The sequence below is a fragment of the Mastacembelus armatus genome, chromosome 16, assembly GCF_900324485.2.
Source record: "Mastacembelus armatus chromosome 16, fMasArm1.2, whole genome shotgun sequence".
Taxonomy (NCBI): domain Eukaryota; kingdom Metazoa; phylum Chordata; class Actinopteri; order Synbranchiformes; family Mastacembelidae; genus Mastacembelus; species Mastacembelus armatus.
The window spans coordinates 2,830,083-2,848,997 of record NC_046648.1 but is presented as its reverse complement, the minus strand read 5'-3'; the positions used below and the strand labels follow the sequence as shown (position 1 = coordinate 2,848,997).

The following is an 18,915-nucleotide window of genomic DNA, read 5'->3' as shown; positions in this document are numbered from 1 at the left end:
CTCATCCCTAAAGCTGCAGTCATTATAACAGAACATTTTAGTAATAAGGACTACAGGCTACAGTATAAATTTTAAATAACCCTTCCCATTATTACGTATTGTAAACACTTGTAAACACTGACAGGATAGATAAATAAAACACAGTAGGGAAGACATCCATCAGAGAGCATGACTCATGATGATGACGTTTGTTTGGCTTGGGTCATAGTCAAAAAAACCTCTACTGGCTGAGTAAATGAGTGCCTTTATGCAGCTGTATGTGCAGGTTAGTGACAACACACATTAAAAAAGGCAATGAGCCTGTAGTTCACTGTACCACCAACTGCAAATCTACAAAGATATTCACAACCTGCATTTATTGAGAGGAAGCAGAACCAGATAGTTAATGTAAACTGTAGTTCTGAATGTGTGTCAGTGTGCCACTGCAATGCAGTGAAATGCATCCTGAATAGTAATGCATGAGACTCTACTTTACATTGCTCTCTTCTACTGAGGGCTATGTTTCCTCTCCTCCTCTTGTCTTCAAACTTTCTGCACTGCTCTTCTTTATTTTTACTGTTCTTTCTCTCCCTAATTCTTCTGCTTTTCTCACTCCAGTCCTTCCTTCCTCCAGTTCTCCACTCACTCCTTTTTCTCCCTCTATGCTATCTTCCCTCACTACCTGTCTTAAGTCACCTCACCACTGATATGGAAACTAAGAGCAGCAGAAATATTCAACACAGAAACAAATGAGTGCAGAGGTGTGTGTGTGTGTGTGGAGAACAAATATTGGTGTACTGCTTAGAGTTTTAAATTGACGTGGACTAAACAGAGTCAGGGCTGGTGTCAATGAGTGTTAGTGTGCCACGTAATGCTGCAGCCTGAATACTAATAAAGGCAGTGTAAATAACAAGCAAACTTTCCACAGCTGTCATACTGTAGTACCTGGAAACTGTGTCATACACAGTAGAAAAAGAAGGCTAAAGAGAAGACAGGAAAAGGGACATATCTTGAGCAAGGACTCGATGTAAAGAGGAGAGCAAGGCATATATGAGAGGAGAGAGTACAGATGACAAAGATGAGTAATTTGAGAGTCCCGGTATGCCACCTCTCTGTGGTTCTGCAGTGTGAATGCTAACGAGGTCTTGAGGTCTCAGATAAACAAGAAAAGATTGTTGACAAATTCACCTCCTGAGCTGCTGTGTCTCTGTAATTTTCTTGCCATTTGTCTCATGGCACTGTCGCATGAATGGATGCTACAGCAATGGATGGAAACCAATTAAGATAACAAGACTGCATTGCTCTTGACTACAAAATGCCACCATCCATTTTGCTGTCACACTTTGGTGTGCCATGTGAGTGATTTCTCATCATGCACATTCCTGCAAATCCAGTCGTTATTTACAGAGAAAAATGCTTCCCATGTGCCTCATACATCATCATTAAACTATTAAAGTTCTAGACTTGATATATATCATTGGAACAATATTATAGGACATACCACAGGGGGGGCCTGTATCCAAATACTATCAACTGCTCGCTTCTGAATGTGTCTTTAAGATGTTTGCATGTCTGCTGCCATTTATTTGGACCCCACTACATAAATTATATTCAGAGACGCCTAATGTTCTAGTCAAAAACATGTTTGGTCATGATTTACAAAATACATTTGTGAGTTAAAGTATGTTTAATAATGACTTAAAACATTGTTCATTATCGGTACATTGCATTTACAATATATTTCAGTTTTAAGAGTTATGTATAAGACTTTAGAAGCGTTTTCAAGGTAATCTCCCACTTTAAATTGCAAAACTGCAAAACAATCATCCTAAAAATACAGCTAACATAAACAAGGGGATATTGGAATTAAGCAGCGTGGCACTGGCTGACAGACTAATTTACGCTAACTGGCTGGCTGCACTCTTACATTGCTACTGTATGTCATAATTGTACATGCTGGCTTCTGCTGTATGTTGCAATGCAAATGTAGGTCACAGTGGAATTCCATCCCCCTTTCCCTTAAGTCTTCTGTATTCCTTTGATTTAGTCTTTTCAGCTGTTCTCTCTCTGATCTATTTCACTATCACAGACTTCAATCTTTCTGTCTTCAGTTTGGTTTTCTCTCTGCACTAGTTCTGCTGCCTGCTTCCACCCCTGCTCTCTGAGGTCCCTGTGAATGTAGCACCATAATGTTAACATGGTGCCTAACTTAATCCAGTTGGTAAGCAACTGGCCAGTTCAATGAATGGTCAAACTCAAGACAAAAATAAACACTCATAGAGAAGTGGGGAATGTCCCACGGGAAAGTCCATGTTGGAAAAAACAAAAAAAATCTGCATTTAGATGCATCTTTTAAATGCTACTGTCTGAATAGTAAGAAATGTTTCACAGTGTTGTCTCAAAACCAAATAATTTTAACAGTTTTGGAAAAAGAGCAACACATCTTAAGAACTGCAGCAAGCTTCAAAAACTACCAGAAAAACCAGATTTCTCTTATGTATGGGTCATCATACGTATACTACCAATGACAAAAAAAAACAAAACATCATTCATCATACAATCACTGATGATTGATGTCTACATATTGCTCTACAAGTCAAGACCTGCTGCACCTAATCTCACCAATTAAAACCACAGAAGAAGTGGATTGATGCACATCATAAGACGACAAAAGACAGAGAGAGACATAAAGAAGGAGAGACAGACAGACAGAGAATGGGAGGGAGACCAGATTACCCTAGAGCTCACGTTTGCTCTTTTCTGGGATCTGGTGCCCCACTTTTTTGGGTAATCTTCCTTTCTGGCCTGACACACATTCTGCAGACAGACAGAAAGGATTTACAAGGACCTCTACCACTGAACTAAATTTATAGCTTCTGTATTTGACTACTGCCATCCTGATTTGTGGTTCACAAAACTGATAATCAGTGACAATAATAATTCCAAACACTCAAACCAAGTAACCCAATCAGCATATGTGCAATATTAAAGCATTCTTGTCAAATTCAATAGACAAATGAGAAAGCACCAGACCAGCATCAGGTCAGCATATGCTCAGAATGTGCAGAAACTCCACAGTTAATCATTTACAGGGAGTCGGACAGAGGTTCACATTTCCACTGCCATAACTGAACACAACAACAACTGAATAAACTAAGGCCTGAAGTAAGTTTGTCTTGTGTGTCTGACTAAGGTTACAGCTTAACAATTCTGTAATTCTGTACTGTATGAACATGGCAAAGATAGTCAAGGGGCTTTTTTAGGTGAAAGTAACACATACAATAAAATAATCTTTTAAAAAGCTGTTGAAAAAGCTCTGAAGAACTTTAATGTTTAATACTATCAATACCTCAAGTGCTTTAGATAAGCCCAAGCCCAATGTGCCAAATGTTTCACTTAAAAAGAAATATACCTGACATTTATTCAGTTGAATATATTTCACCTACTTTTCTAAACTAGACAGAAAAAAAAATCAATACTATAACACTTAGTAGCTGTAATACCAAACACTGTCTGGTAACAAAATCTGCAACTTGCAGCAGAAGCTAAATAAAGCACAGGCCACATTCAAGTTCACTTATACTATTGCAAAAATACAATCAATTTGATAATCAATATTAAGTAGTGTCCTGTCTGCCAAGTCCAGATCAAACAGAGAAAGGACATCTTTTACTGAGCCAAGATAAATCCTTCAGTGGTCCTCATAATGCATGTTAGAGCATGTTCATCATCCTTTAGCTTTTATTTCTGTACATAACACAAGATAGAAAGTAAAGAGGAAAAAACATCTATACTAATGCTTACAGCTATGACAGTGTCAACAGGTAACCAATAATGCAAGATCAACATTCAAACAATCAATACTTAGGATTTGACCTTAAACAACAGGTAGACGATCCTGGCTGGATCTGAATTTCAAAAGTGTAAAAAATGATGAAATTTTGGTTCTAAGGGAAATTCCGTCCAAAAAAATGTACACATGCTATCTTTGTTATTTATTCAGATCAACAGGTTTTCCCCTGACAAAGTAAGAAACAAGACAGTGGTTTTCCATGGTTACCTTTCGACCTACTTGAAACCAAACAGTGCATCACAAATATCAGCATTTAGCAATGTTTGCCATTTCACCTTCTGCATTAGAGTGTGTTTGTGACCTTCCATTTCTCCAGTGGGAGAGACTGAGAGGCCTCTTGTCTGGGAGATATTGGTGATAATTTAAACCAGAGGCACAGAAAAGAGACTCGACTGTTTGTCAGTACAACACAACACCGCCTTGTTTGCAGTAATGACCACCAGATTACATCTACATGTGTGTCTGAGCCACTGCAGTCATATATACTGTATAACACATATGTGTGTAAGTGTACTTGTAAAAGGCCCATATACTGTCAAAGAGTTAGTGAGGGGACATTCTCCAACCCAATATCACCCCACATTCATCCAACCACCCACATAAAGGCACGTACACACACTTTATACAAACACATCATTCATTCTGAGTGTTTTATGAAGTGTCTATGGGACAACAGGGAACAATCCAGTCACTGAAAGTTCAATCTGCTGACTGAGTTACTTGAATAGACGGAACTTAATTATTTATTCATCTATCACCCAGTACAGTTGGTGTATTATCTTAAACAGTCAATCATAAACTCATCTATTTAGAAAACGCTGTGTGATACTTGCTTGTACAGCAGAAATTACAACACATTCACAAAAAACATTTTTCTAAGTTTCAGAAAAAACTAGCTCAAAATAATTACATGTAGCTAGTATATGAGACAATTAATATACAGTATAAGGTCATTTTATTTTCCACTTACATATCTCTTTGTAACACCTTTTTAGTGACAGCTTAGGACTTAATGAGGTAGTTCTTCAAGTTCACCTTTTATGTTGATGTTGCAGCAGATGGCTTAGCCCAGTTACACAGCAACAAGGTATTGACGGTAACCCACTGTGCAGTGTTGCTATATTTGTGTGTTTATGCAAATGTGTGGCTGTTGTAACACACCTTTCGTTTCTCCTACATCCCATTAAAATCTTGATCTTACTTTCCTCTATCTCTATCACCCTTTTTCTTCCTTCTGTCCTTGAGGGGGGTTTTAACTGTGCACAGAGTTTGTGACGATAAACACAGAATGGCTTTGTGGCGTGCTGTCACAGACAGGCTGTTTATACACCTGGCTTCAACAGCTAGGACACAGACAGTAGGTGAGGGTGGTGAGGGTGAGGGTATAGGTGCAAAGGAGAGAACATGTAGAAAAGAGGAAATGAAGGAGACAATAATAAAAAAAAAATGTAATAGTATGAAAAGCATACACAGGATGAATGCATGGGAAGATAATCCACTACTTGGAAATGGAAAAATGTATTAATTAACACTTTTACCTTTTGCTGCCTTGGCCTGTGTTAGCATATCACCATATCACATATATAAAGTCCTTGTCAAAATAAAAATCACTGTATTTAAACAAAGTTTTCCTGGGGGCAGATTAATATTTCACAAGTCATATTTTGTCTCAATAAGGCCTTAGAGGCCAGCACTCTGAGTACAAGCTTGACCATATGCATGAAATCCACTATGCTTTGGTAAGTGTGTGTATAGCAGGATGGAACAAAAGCAACTGTGCTGGGTAAGAGCCTGGCTGTGAGGATGTGGTCTTTGGTTAAAGTCTTCCATGTTAACTATAAGGGGAGGGGAACCTAAAATTAGCACAGACACAGACACAAACTTGTGAGCAAGACACAAGGTACACACAGACCAGTGCACAGGAAGGTAAACAAATCAATATAGACACGTACACAGCAGACAGATGACATTACACACACACACACACTTGCAAGTGTGTTAGGAGGAAACCTGTGTCCCAATAGAGCAGATTAACTTGTTTCCCATTGGTTGCTCAGGAACACACACATTCTATTAATATTATATTATATTAAATTGTGAAAATCCCATCAACTGAGAATTTATTATACAAAAAAAATATATGAATGATTCTTTAGATTTGTGACAATGACAAAAAACTGAAACACTTTCCAGTAGATTGTTACTAAATGCACACAGGGCAACAGGAAGCCAACCTGATTCCCTGAGATTAACTTTTAGGTTGAAGGTTTGGAGTATATTTGCCAGTTTATAGTATATTTGTTAAAACAGTGGACGTGCCATCATTTAATTGATGTCCTTATTTTAAAAACTATGTTTAGGATGTACAAGTCTGTAATATTTAATATTTTAATCAGTAGTTTTGTGGACAGCTCAATAAGAAGTTTTTGTCACTTTGGCCAAGATCGACAGAAAAAAAACAACAACTGTAAACGTGAATGTTCTCTGCTCTCTCTGTGCACCTCAGCGGGCTGTTCTGAGCAATAACAGATCTGAAACAAACAGGTTTCTTTTAGTATCCACTCACATTTACTGAAGTTCATTTGCCAGAGAAATGTGTGTTTTGAATTTGACTTTGCATGTATGTCAGATGCTCTAAATCCAAAGCTCACTGGTCTAACCGGGTTTATGTTTAAACAAAACCAGAGAGCAAACAGCACTAACACCCACAAACACTAGTGCGGACACACATTGCATGCACGCACAGTGAAGTGCACAGAGGATTTAGTGTTTCCCTGGCTCAAAAAACACTTAAAGGTGTTACTTACACTCCTGTGTCTCAAAAAACACCTATTCTCACTCTCAGACAGAAAGTTTGTCCTGTTTTCTTCACCTGCACAGCGTTGTCTCTTACCTCTATGACAAGGGCATTTTGGAGGCAAACTTTGAATCTGTAATGTCAATAGGCAGATGTTCATATTAAAGCAGATGGTTGCGGTTCTTTCACAGAAACCTCCTTGTAGCATTGTCTGTTAATGCACCTCATAGTGCAAACTAAGGCAAAGGAGTCTACCATGACACAAGACAAAGGATTCGTATTTCATAAATCCTCAAAAAAAGTACCAACACTAAATCAGCTTGAGGAATCTATTGTTTGTAATGGTCAAAGAGGCAGAGATCATTTTTGTGCATTTTACTCAGTAAGTGTATGTGCTCATGATGATGTGCAGGCTTAAATTAGTCTGATTTTATGCGTGAGACTGTGCATTTGACCTGTTTACTGATTTAAGTGCCGGTTCCATTGATTTGTAAGATTCCCAGGGTAACGTTAGGATGAACAGAAGAAAACAGTGGCTGGTTTCAGAGGCACTGAATGGAAATGGGATCTAGATCTGGACTGGACAGAGGTCAGGATATGTACATAGCCAGGCTGGTCTTGGACTGAAACTGGAAAAGAAGACAGAGTCCTTTCAGAGAGGGCATTGACACAGTGGGTTTGTTCTGGGTCTAAGGCTGCTCTGTAACAGAGGCCAAGACATGATCTGAGAGGGGCAAAGAGGAAAGGGCCTGAGGTTTTTTCTTTGGTGAACAGTATGGAGGTTTGAGTACACACAGCATGCTTAGAGAAATGAGCAAAATACAAAGATGTTGAGTCAAGGCTTCTGTAAAAAAGAGTGCATGAGAATTTTACAGAAAAATGTCACTTTTTTCTTTTAGGCTATCAAGTGAAAAGTTTAACTGTTCAGGTAACGCTGGATTACAGAGAGTTACTGTGAAAAGCTCAAAAGCTAAAGGGGCACAACAAAAACTTGAGTCTGTATTTATGTCAAACTTTGCAACTGGATCACTCTTTAATTTAAATCAGCTGGATGTGGTAGTTCACAGTAATTATATGGCACAGCCTCACTAAGTAAAAAAGATGAGAGAGCGAAGAGAGACCCCATTGAGAAACATACCAGGCCATACATATGTACACACTCATGCACACAAATATATATATATGTAGCATGTGCTTGCTTGTTTTTGTACACATCTACCAATAATCTCAAATCCCAATGGGTATGTATGACAATCAACGAACACCTGATTTCTCTTACAATCTCTCTCCCTCTCTCTCATTAGTCAAGTCATCTTCATGTACATGTCAGCTAAGCTGTAACTGAGCTTTTCTTCACTGATAAAGTAACTAAACAGACTAAAACGATTATGTGTTACCTATGTCTGTAATAGTGACAGGACCAGATAAAAGGTAACAGCTGCCCTGTATTAACAGACCCAGTGAGTGTATTACCAGATGACTGGAAATAGTAGAATGTAAATCTTTAGAGACATCTGGGGTTTCCAGCTCCACTTACCTTGACTATCTGCTAAGCAAAGCAACATTACATGAAAAACTGTTCATTCTGCTGTTTGTTTGGGTTTGTCTACTGACATTTTTCTTTTTCAGCAACATTTTAGATACTTTTTAAATATATTCAGTGGAAGAACATACTGACCTCTAGACTGGAGGTTATTTTTGGGTGTTGAACTGATTATAGGCACACAAGGGGCTCAGTGGAACTAAACTATTCCATAAGGAGGGGTAGCATTGATGTTAATGGGAGAGGCTATCCAATGAGCTGAAGCCAGGGAGTGTATTAAGGTCATTAAGATGTAGCACAGCCACGTTGTCACGAGGGTATCTCAACCAGTATAACAGCAATGGTTAAATCAGTTACTTTTATTAAACACCTAAAACTTCAGTATAAATTACAATATTTTAGGTATACACTTATGCACAGATGATAAGAAAATTATGGCTTATTCCACAGCATAGATTTGGTTCTGGCCTTAACCAGTACATTAAGCGGACACACCAAATTTTTTATAAAGGCTGGCACTTACTCAGAAATACTTGGGTGCTTATAGTCAACACACTAGTGTTTATTTGTAGTTGGTGTTTTAGTTCTCTCTTACTGGTTCTAGTGAAACACTTGGCTGCCACTGCATTTCTGGATTTATTTTGTTATACAGGCAGGTAGGTTTAAGTAAGACAGACAGGCATGGCTGAATAACAGCAAGTATTTGCTATAATGACACCAGGTGTAAAATGCATATTAGCTGACATCATACAGACAGGATGTGTGTAAGAGTTTGTTTACTACGTTAGATTGACTTGGTGCTATTACACCAACATGAATAGAATGACTATGACTGGATAAGTGACTGGAGGATTCAAGTAATTATCAATTCAAAAAAACATGTTGGTACAAATTTATCATCTTTTTAGGTCGAAATGGATTTAACAAGCCTCCACATGCAGACTTTGTGGCAGGTGTCCATTTCATCTCCAAATAATCAGACATGTCTAAACAGACTCAACATTACAGCTGCAGACAGAACAACTGGGATTAATACACACACGTGTAGACATGTACTGTGTATGTGCACATACATAAACTCAGAGCCCTGACAGCTGCCAACCCAGATGTTTTAGACCTGTGAACAAACTGTTATGCTATGGTTGATGGGAAAATCTGTGTTGCATGTCTCTGTAAGCGAGTGCATTTTTGAACATGTAATAAGCAACAAAGTGACAGAGATGTATAATTTACCAATCTTCATATTGTCCCATATACTATGCTACACGTTCCAAAGCTCACTCATGTTCACTATGTACTGCATCACAATTCACAGCACAAGCCCACACAAGCTAATACCCATTTTTTTCATAGAACAGTGATTTTTAATGTCAGAGCAGATGGTCAGTGAGGGGCTCTAAAACCTCCTCTCTTTGAACCATGTGAAGTGTTCTCCATCAAAGTTAACAAGCTTTGACAAAATAACTTCCTTGTTTGTTTTTCAGTCAAATAATACACAGATCCTGTAAAGGGTCAAGACTGTGCTGCTGTTATTTTTAACTTTTGCTCTGCTTGTCTGGCCTTTTGTACGAAATGACCTCATCTCTTTATGCGGCATGGTTGCCATCAGCTGTTTCACCATGTCTGACTCACAGCTCACCCACTTCATCACTCTCACTTGGTGAATGGAATAGTACACAGAGGTAGTATTGGTATACATGAACACTGAAACACCCACACACACGCGCTACAGATGGAGACAGACCAAAAGCACACAGAAACAGATACAGACCCATACACAAGCCCATTGTGTGAAGAAGGAAACTATGATGAAACTATAATTTCACACCAAACAAAGGGGATCTACATGAAAAAAGAACTGACGCCTGACGAAACAAGAGAAAGGATTATTCTCCAGAGTAGTTGTTCTTTTGCCTTGTCTGTTCTCGTGCCCATGTTCTCTCAATATCTCTCATTATCTGCATGGATTCAATAGAGCTTTGTCTCATTCTTCATGAAGGACCAGTGCAGCTTGGAGTTTTCAGAGGGCGGGACAACGGTTCAGATTGCCTTGTTTTCTCTCAGCCAAAAGCCGAAGAAAGATCACAAAATACCAAATACTATTTCAAAGCTGCTGGTCTGACTTTATGCAATTATTGAACAAAGGTCTGTTTGCTCATAACAGTAATTCTGTAAGTTCCCTTGCACAGGTTCTTAATAATATTTGAGTATTTAACAAAAACAACAGGTAAATAAACATAAGGGGGCAGCTTGCATTCCTCGTAGGTTATGTGGGCAGAATTCAGAGGAGAAATGATGCACTTTTAATGAGCTCTGGATTTTGGTACATTTTGTTACAAGACACTTGCACAGAAAACAAAAGCACTTTAGAAAAAGTGTTATGAACTATACTATTGACTTCTATATTCAATCTTCTATATTGTACCTCAATTTTGGATATACCAGGTCCATGTTTTCTGTTCAGGTGGGCAACATAACTGGCTTACTAGATGCTTTATGGCAAGTGAGCACTGATGCAAAAAAACTACTTAATTGGAATTCAAAGGACTCTCCACGGGCGACTACTTTTATGAACAGCAGTGAAGCCACTATTTAGAAGAGGTGATAATGAAGTAATGAGATTATTGCCAGAAAGTGATGAGAATCAATCATTCTGATGTAACCCATTTGGTTTAAGTGATTCTCCTTACTCTCTCTATTGCTGAAGGCTTAACACTGTACATCATGAAGCAAAATTATTGTTAAAGATATTCTCAAAATCTGCTTAGAAAACATGAAACGTTGAGATATATTAATTTGTGTCCAGGGTGACTGCAAGCTTCTAAAGCATCAATAGTTTTGTAATTATATTATAGCACCTTAGACTGAAAACGAATCAAATTGTGAGATAACTAAAAAATACCCTGCCAACAATATCATATTATTATTTCAAACTAAATCACAGACACTTCTTGGTTTCAGTTTGTTTTTCATTCTCCCTACATTGTTCCACGTGACCTGATGTCTGAGTACTTTTATCAAGTCAGTCCCAAAACATGTTTTTAAGGTTTAATCACATGAGTTTAAATCAAATAGAATCATTGGCTCTATCAGAGTAAACACTGTCACACTGCTTCGAGGCAGAGGCAGCACTGTATGTGCATGATGTGTGTGCTTTGGTGTGTGACTATTCCAGGAGTACATGCATACAGATATACTGTATGTCTGTATGTAATGTTTTCACCACTGGGAGCAGATTCAAGGGAAATAGAGAGAAAGTATATGGTGTTAATGTGAAATGGCAAAGTCAATAAGATTTAATCGAGCACAGAGAAGAGGATGGTTGTCACACACTGAATTCATCCACAGCCTCACGGTGTCCACTCTTACAACAGTGGTTTCAAAATGTCCCTCTCGCGGCAGCAAAAACATTCTGTTGTGACCTGCATGGTTTGGCATGGGTTACAACACCAGCACCAGCTACCATCTATTCATTCCAGCTCTGATGATCCAATGATATAGCTGCAGTGTCCTCTGTCTTGCCCTCTGTCCAGGTCTTTGCTCACCTTAGCACCTCTTGTCAGAATTGTCATCATCATCTTGTCTATCTGACCCTTTCTTTTCAATGCGTCATTTCTTTCCAGAGTTATTTCTTTGCCAACTGCTGTTTGTTTATTCATTAGTATGCAGACTTTCCAGCTCTGATTATCTACTGAGAGGGCACACCTTACTTCAATGATGAGGAATGGTGTGTTTAAACGCTGCTGTATAGCTAACACTTTTTGCCACTACAACCTAACTTTTACAACATTTCATTCAACATCCTGTCAAAGTTCTAACATGTTTTTATGACACTCGCGCCTGATAAGTATTTGTACATCCAGGTGAGTTTCCTAACATTATAATTTCTAAATGCAATATTATGCACTAGATGAACAGAGCGGCTCTGTCATCTGTGAAATGCCTTTCAGTAATGTAACTTTTAATTACACAGGACTGACTCGAATGATTGTGCAAAACCACTGTAATTGTCCTTTTATACACCCCTGCAGATATGGCTCAATCTTCTGTCAACAGATTTGCTAGTCAGCATTGAAGACGTTATTAGATCTAAAAAGTCAACAAGCACCAGTCAGATAAGCAAAAAAACAAACAAAAAAAAAAAAGAAATATCTTTGTGTTTATAATGATAGTCCAAGTTGTATTGTATTGTTTTTTCAACTTGACATCATAAGCATGATTTAGTAGCTTAAAGTGCATCTAGTAAACTTTCTTAACTGATTAACTAATATCAAAAGTGTGATCAAGTCACCTTTAGAGAAACTCATTGCTGACGGAAAAGCCAACCAACCTGTGCTTTAGACCATGCTGAAATAAACATGTGCATTTTAAAAACGCATGGGGTAGCCAAAGCCAAACTGTCCATGCTCAAAATAAATAATGCAGCAAAAACCAAAAAGAGAAAGGGAGAAAACGAACAATGAAAAATGTCCACCAGGATATGACTAAGATGATCAGGAAAAAGGAAGTTTCATTTCAAAATCAGAGTACTTAACAATAAACTGACATTCTAAGAATGAGCCTGAAAATGTATTTTGCAGGCAACATACAAGAATAAACACTATGAAGGCACAAGTGCAAAACACAGCTGAAAAAATAAGCAGAGATGAGAAACAATGGGTGAAACCAAAACACAATCGAATGTACTTTACCAGACTAAGACAACAAAGCAAACTGAGCCCTTCTGCATTGCAAAGGTTGAAATCTGAACAGAACACAGAAAAGCACAGCAAAACAGCCTTTGTTGGGAAACTTAAGTCCGTCTTTGTTTTATTCAAACTTTCTGCACCTGGTATACTCGAGATTTTATTTCAATCAACTGTAAACTAATAAACTGAAACTTACCAATACAATTGGTGACAATAAAAACAAGCACATGTTTATTTTGGTAATATACTGTACATCATTTCTTGCACCTTGATCGTTGTAATAAAAACACTGCACCAGCATCCCAAGTATGCATATTTTTCTCTTTTGTTGAAGGCTTCTTCTAACCTTTCATAAAATCAGGTAAATCACTTAATTTAATACAGAAACAAAAGCAGCATGCTATGGCTGAGCTACAGATTTTGGCTGGACCACATTCAAAACTCAGTTGAATGTTTTTACTACGCCACAATGAAGAGCTCATGCAATCAGTATTTACTAATGTTAACACTAGAAGACTGTTTCTCAACCTCAGGGTGTTTTGCATGAAACTATTATAGCTATGTTGCTGACACAAGTTTTCAATATATCTCATGACATATTTTAACCAAAAACCACTAGCAATAATGTTATAATTAGAGCATGTTGCACAATATATTAGGTTGAATCTTGCCTACATTAGCTCTGCCTGAATTAATGAATGATATACACAATATGAAGGATGTAACAAGGATACAAGAACGTTGACCAGGACTGAGAGAGCTAGTCCAATAGCCTGTTAAGCATAATGACGCTGTGTGAGCTACATTCTAATCTGATAACAGACAATAGTAACTAATTTATCCTGCCAGGAATATTTCAAAAATATATCATCAGATACACTGGGAAATATTGGCAAAAGCCAAGCTAGCTTCTGTGAACAAAGGGTTTTAGTTATATTACTTCTGCAAACGATTGTTTAGGCAGGTTTTATTTATACTGGGAACCAAGGGGACTGAAAATAGACTGGTCCTTAAATGGGAGTGCTATTTAAAAACTCCTTTATGATCAAGCTAGTTCAGTGATGACACTGATAAAAGAGTAACTTCTCTAAACACCTATAAACATAACTGCAGTCAAATATCAAAGTCTTCTGAGTCTGTATTTAAAACATTAAATCTTTATGAGGTACCATCATTGCCAATATGGTCTGCAACATAACCACTTACAAAGGCAGCCTTAATCTATAGTGTGATGGTAGGAAAAAGAAGGGCTGCTTTTTTTTTTTACTTGAGACGCTCAACACACACCACACACACTCTGCAAAAATTTCCATGCCGTTACCATGGTGATGGCTATAGGAAGCAGGTTTGGACTTGGAGACACACAGGAGGACAAGAAGATGGAGGGAGAAAGAGTGAAGGAAAGAAATCACTGTATGTATAATGTGGCTTCAGCAGCCTCTGGCAAATTATGACAAGAAAACCAAAGATGGTGTCTGTCACTATGTACTTTACCTGATCTAACACAGAATCATTTAGATCCTTGTTAACCTCCAAGCTACTGCAGCGAGTTAAACTTTGGTCTTTTCTATTGAAGAGGAAAAGTACAGTAAAGTGATATCTTCACCAAGTCAAGACAACTAGCCCAGGCACTCCTAGAGGTCCATTACATGCATATAGGAACTGTTTTGTAGATACAGTAGATTCCAACATAGCAATAAAGTGACAAATGAGCCCCAAGAGAATTATATTTGAGTTGAGAGATGAACTTTTTACAAAGACTTCTCTTTCCTAAAAAGATATTATAGGCTTCTGTTGGGGGATGACCTAAAAATCTATCCAATTTCTCATGCCTATGTGCTATTAGAAACCATAGCCACCACAAACCCATATTGCAAGTACTGTATTTTTAAAATAAGTCAACATAATAAGAAGACAAACTTTCATACTCACTATTCTGCCTTGTAGCTGCAATGGCAGAATGGCAATGGCACATGTTGGTCATTACAGCTGCTATCAGAGCTTAATTCAAAAACTCTTTAATCACTACAGAAAACTCAAATAACCTTGCAGAGACACAGTCACTGGGTAGACCAAGTTAGTCCACAGATTTTCTTTAGATCTAGTTTCCATTAAAACAGAATTTGTTAGAGTTACTTCTGAACAAATCAAGCTGAAGAGTATTATCAGCATCAAACTAAGAACATTTTAATTATTTTTCATTCGTTTTAATTAAGGTAGAGATTTACATATTAAAAGCTATTTGCTACAATAGCTTGTCAAAGCATTCGTCAGCCCATGAATAGTATTAGTAAAATAAAGGGCTTGCAGGCATAAGTGGAAAAAATGTTGCGTCCTTACAAGTCGGACTTATCTACCAGGGTCATAGGCTTTATTAAAACCTTTTAGTAAAATATATAACTATAAAACTGGACAGATGGTCATGTGGACCGGCTATCTACCTGTGATACCGATGTGTCAGGCAGCAGTGCATTATGGGTCATTATGCATGTTTGGGTCTATGCTGGAGGCCTCGGCTGTACAGTGAAACCTGAGCAACGGAGCCAAAGATGCAATATGTATATAGAGTGGGGGGGGAATAATGAAAGAGCGAATGAAAAATGATGCAATACTCTTCAGCTGACTAAATCTGACTCCTTCCCAGCAAGCATTTATATTGTGTGTCATGCACAGAGAGTGTGGAGAAGAGACAGACACAGAGAGTGATGACTCCCTGTACTCTCACATCTCTCTCTCTAGCGTCATTCCTCCTAAAAAAATTTTTCTGCAGTGAGTGAGGTGATGAATGTGTGTGTCTCACTTCCTATTAATAGTATGGAGCAGGGCTGGAGGTCTCAAAGCTAGGGAGAATGAAATATCTCACTCTCATATATATACAGTGTTAAAGCAGCCTCTACCAAAAAGTCCAGATGTTGCAGAGTGGGAGAAGGCAGGAGGCAGAAAGCAGAGGGAAGGGGGTAGAGGTTAAAGACGAAGCCTGCAGCAGAGCTTCAAACAACATATTGACGGATTTACTACCCATGCGATAAAGCAAACAACCCACAGAACTTCTGAACAGAGTGAGCTGAAGGACTGGACGATACAGCTAAAACACTGACACGTCGTTTCCCAGACAGATATACTATTGAACTGTTTTAACCCCTTCAAGACTGTGCTACCCCGGGGTTTTATGATCGCTGAATCCAGACTCTTTTGAGAGATGGAAATCAAGTTTGCCAGAGGAGGCCACTCATTACACTCTGAGTCCTCTATGCTTGTGTGCATATTCCTACCTCGCGAGTTGGTAGCTAGGTCGGCCACTTTCTGAAAGGCATCCAGGAACGCAGCCACAGCAACCACTGTCGCCCTGGGACAAAAGAGGAAGACAGAAGATTAATAATAATAATAATAATAAAAAAACACTTTTGATATGAAACAATAAAAACCTATACCACATTTTACAGAAATAAAACCTGCACAAAAAGTACAAACTCTCAACGAAAGTAAAGGCTGGTCAGTAGATGCAATTACATACAGGTGTTGGCAGACAGAGACAAACTCATATGCATTTACATACGAGCATGCATGTGTGCTTCATTTTTGATTATCGTGCTAACATCAACCCTGATAATTTGGAAATCAATCTAAGTGCAACAGTGGTATGTGTATACTGCATTAGGGTGTGAATGTGTGTAAGTTAAAACTTAAATGTGCCCTGCTGTGTGAGGAATGTCTGTGTGATTACTTAGAGACCACTGGAATCTGTCCTGCTCAGCAGAGCTGCTTTTGAGTTGAGTTTGCAAGACTTACAGGTCATTTCAAGGATCAATTTGGGTTTAATGCTGTTCAGCTATAAAATGAAAAAGGGGCCTGTGGCAATTTCACAATGTATACCTGCCTCTCTGTCATATCTTGTATGGTTTATCAAGTATGTACAAAAAAATTCTAATTATATTGCATTATATAATTGCACATAATACAATGAAAGGGCAAAATCCAGTCTCCTCATAAAAAAATGGAGGAAACGTTATTGTAAGATCACTGTTGTACTCAGTACAGACACCACCTTACTAGCAGCCTAGCAGACTGGCTGTTTTTCTGAGTAACCAGTTACTCTGCAACAGGCTGCCTCTATTTTGGACCAGCCGACTGGTGAACTGGCCTAGTACCAAGCCAACAGACGTCTCATGATTAAGATCATAGGTATGGAGATAAAAGGTTCCTCGTGTGTGCATGTGCACTTATGTGACATCTGATCTCCTCAAAACTGCACGGCTACCTATCAGTCATCCAAGCTACACAAAGAAACACAACTGTCCAGAAATTTTCCAAGACACGTTCAGGCACAAAAGCTTTCTTGTTCTAACCCTCCATACCTAAATTCGTAAACACTTGCTATCGTCTATGAGCCTAAAAAAACAAAAAACAAAAACACTGTGACATATACCTTCCCCAGCTGGGCAAAATGATAACTGAATACAGGATAGTGCTGACTTGCATGTGTAACAAAGGTATTTTAATTCTTTATATTACAGTCTGGCCATTGCATATTTAACATATACTGAGCATATCAGCATCACCTTAAGCAACACTGGTTGGTCGTCAAAAATGTACCTGTTCAAAAATAAAGTGTTAGGTGCTCAAGACCACAGCGACTGGCTCTTCATCTCTACTACCAATTTAAGGCTACATTCAAGTGGCAGACAATTCTCAGCATTCAGTCAATAAAGGAACAACCATTTCCTTTATCAGTCAGTTGTTATGTAAAACTGACTAATGAGTGCTGTGCTGTCGCAGATCGAACCAGAAGATCCAAGGGTGTGTCCTACAAATGGAAAAAGAAACATACGTGCAGACACACACAGATTCCTTTCTATTTAAAACCTGGTGTGGGCACCAGAGCAACCTCCAACTGATATCTGCCTCCACTAATTTATAACGTACACAACACTACTCTATGGATCATATTATATCTGCACTTGCAGCAATGTCTTGTTCAAACACGTTTAACTTAATAGTCTTAACAGGTTTGAGTGGTTTTAAGTGGCACCAGTGCATAGTTTGCTATGACTAGTAATAATCACTGACTGTAATCTGTTCCATGGTTTTACCAGATAAATGCTTAATCTATTCACTACAATTTTAACTCCATCATCACTGTTAAATCATCTGCATTAAAGGAGGAAAATTATTGCTTTAGAGGCAGGACTGGCACTGAAACAAATTCTGACATGTTAAATGCTTTCAGGCTCAATTGATAGTGATATTGAGTAACTTCCAAAGAAATAAATATTAAGTTGCAAAAGCAGAATAATCAGGTTGTAATTTCAGTTCTGACAATCGGCCAAAAAGCCTCAAGACTTCTGGGCCTGTAAGAATAAAAAAAACAAAAAAACAAAAAACACTGCTGCTACAAGCTTTCAGCTCTGCACCATCCTACAATATAACAATGACCTGACTACTACCATTGGATTTAAAATCTGCATACACCCCTGTCCCAGTCAAGACAAACGATTTTAACATATCTATTCTGCAAAGGCCTTGGCCAAGCCAATCTAAGCTCCCCACAGACCCTGGTGTAGTAGAGCAGAGTGCTTTTTCTGACAATGATACATTCAGCGCTGCTGCCCTCCATCTATTCTTAGTTCAACAAACTGGAGTATAACTGTAGTAAATCTGAATCATAGCAAATGTGTATTTACCTGCACTTGTTTCAGACATTCAGACCAGTAAACATAACATAAGTAGTTTGAGTGTATTTTCTATATGTACGTACTGTTTTTATTTGTCTGTTGAACTGTGCAGCCATGTATCCATTTATCAATCTGCTTGTCCATCTACTGACTAAAGGAATTAGAGCATCTTCCTGAGGCCAAGTATGTTTTACAACCCCACGGTCTTTAAGTTGAATTTAAGGTGGTCTGCTCCCTTAGCAAATTAAAATTCAACAAGATGGAAGGAGGTCTCTGTGTAAACCTTGCTCTGACACAGCTGCATCAACCATGACCCACCAAACAAACCAAGCACTGGGAAGTTAAAAGAGGACAGTGATTAGAAAACAGCCAGCCTATATTCC

General features: G+C 38.3%; 1 protein-coding gene across 5 annotated transcripts in view; it reads right to left on the bottom strand.

Annotated features, from left to right (window-relative positions):
• LOC113122566 (protein MTSS 1-like) overlaps positions 1–18,915 on the bottom strand; it is a 45,666-nt gene that overhangs the window by 23,036 nt on the left and 3,715 nt on the right. For all 5 annotated transcript variants that reach the window (XM_026293994.1, XM_026293996.1, XM_026293997.1 and 2 more), the window contains exon 3: positions 16,133–16,206. In XM_026293994.1, the coding sequence (XP_026149779.1) occupies positions 16,133–16,206 (74 nt within the window). The remainder of the gene's footprint in view (positions 1–16,132; positions 16,207–18,915) is intronic.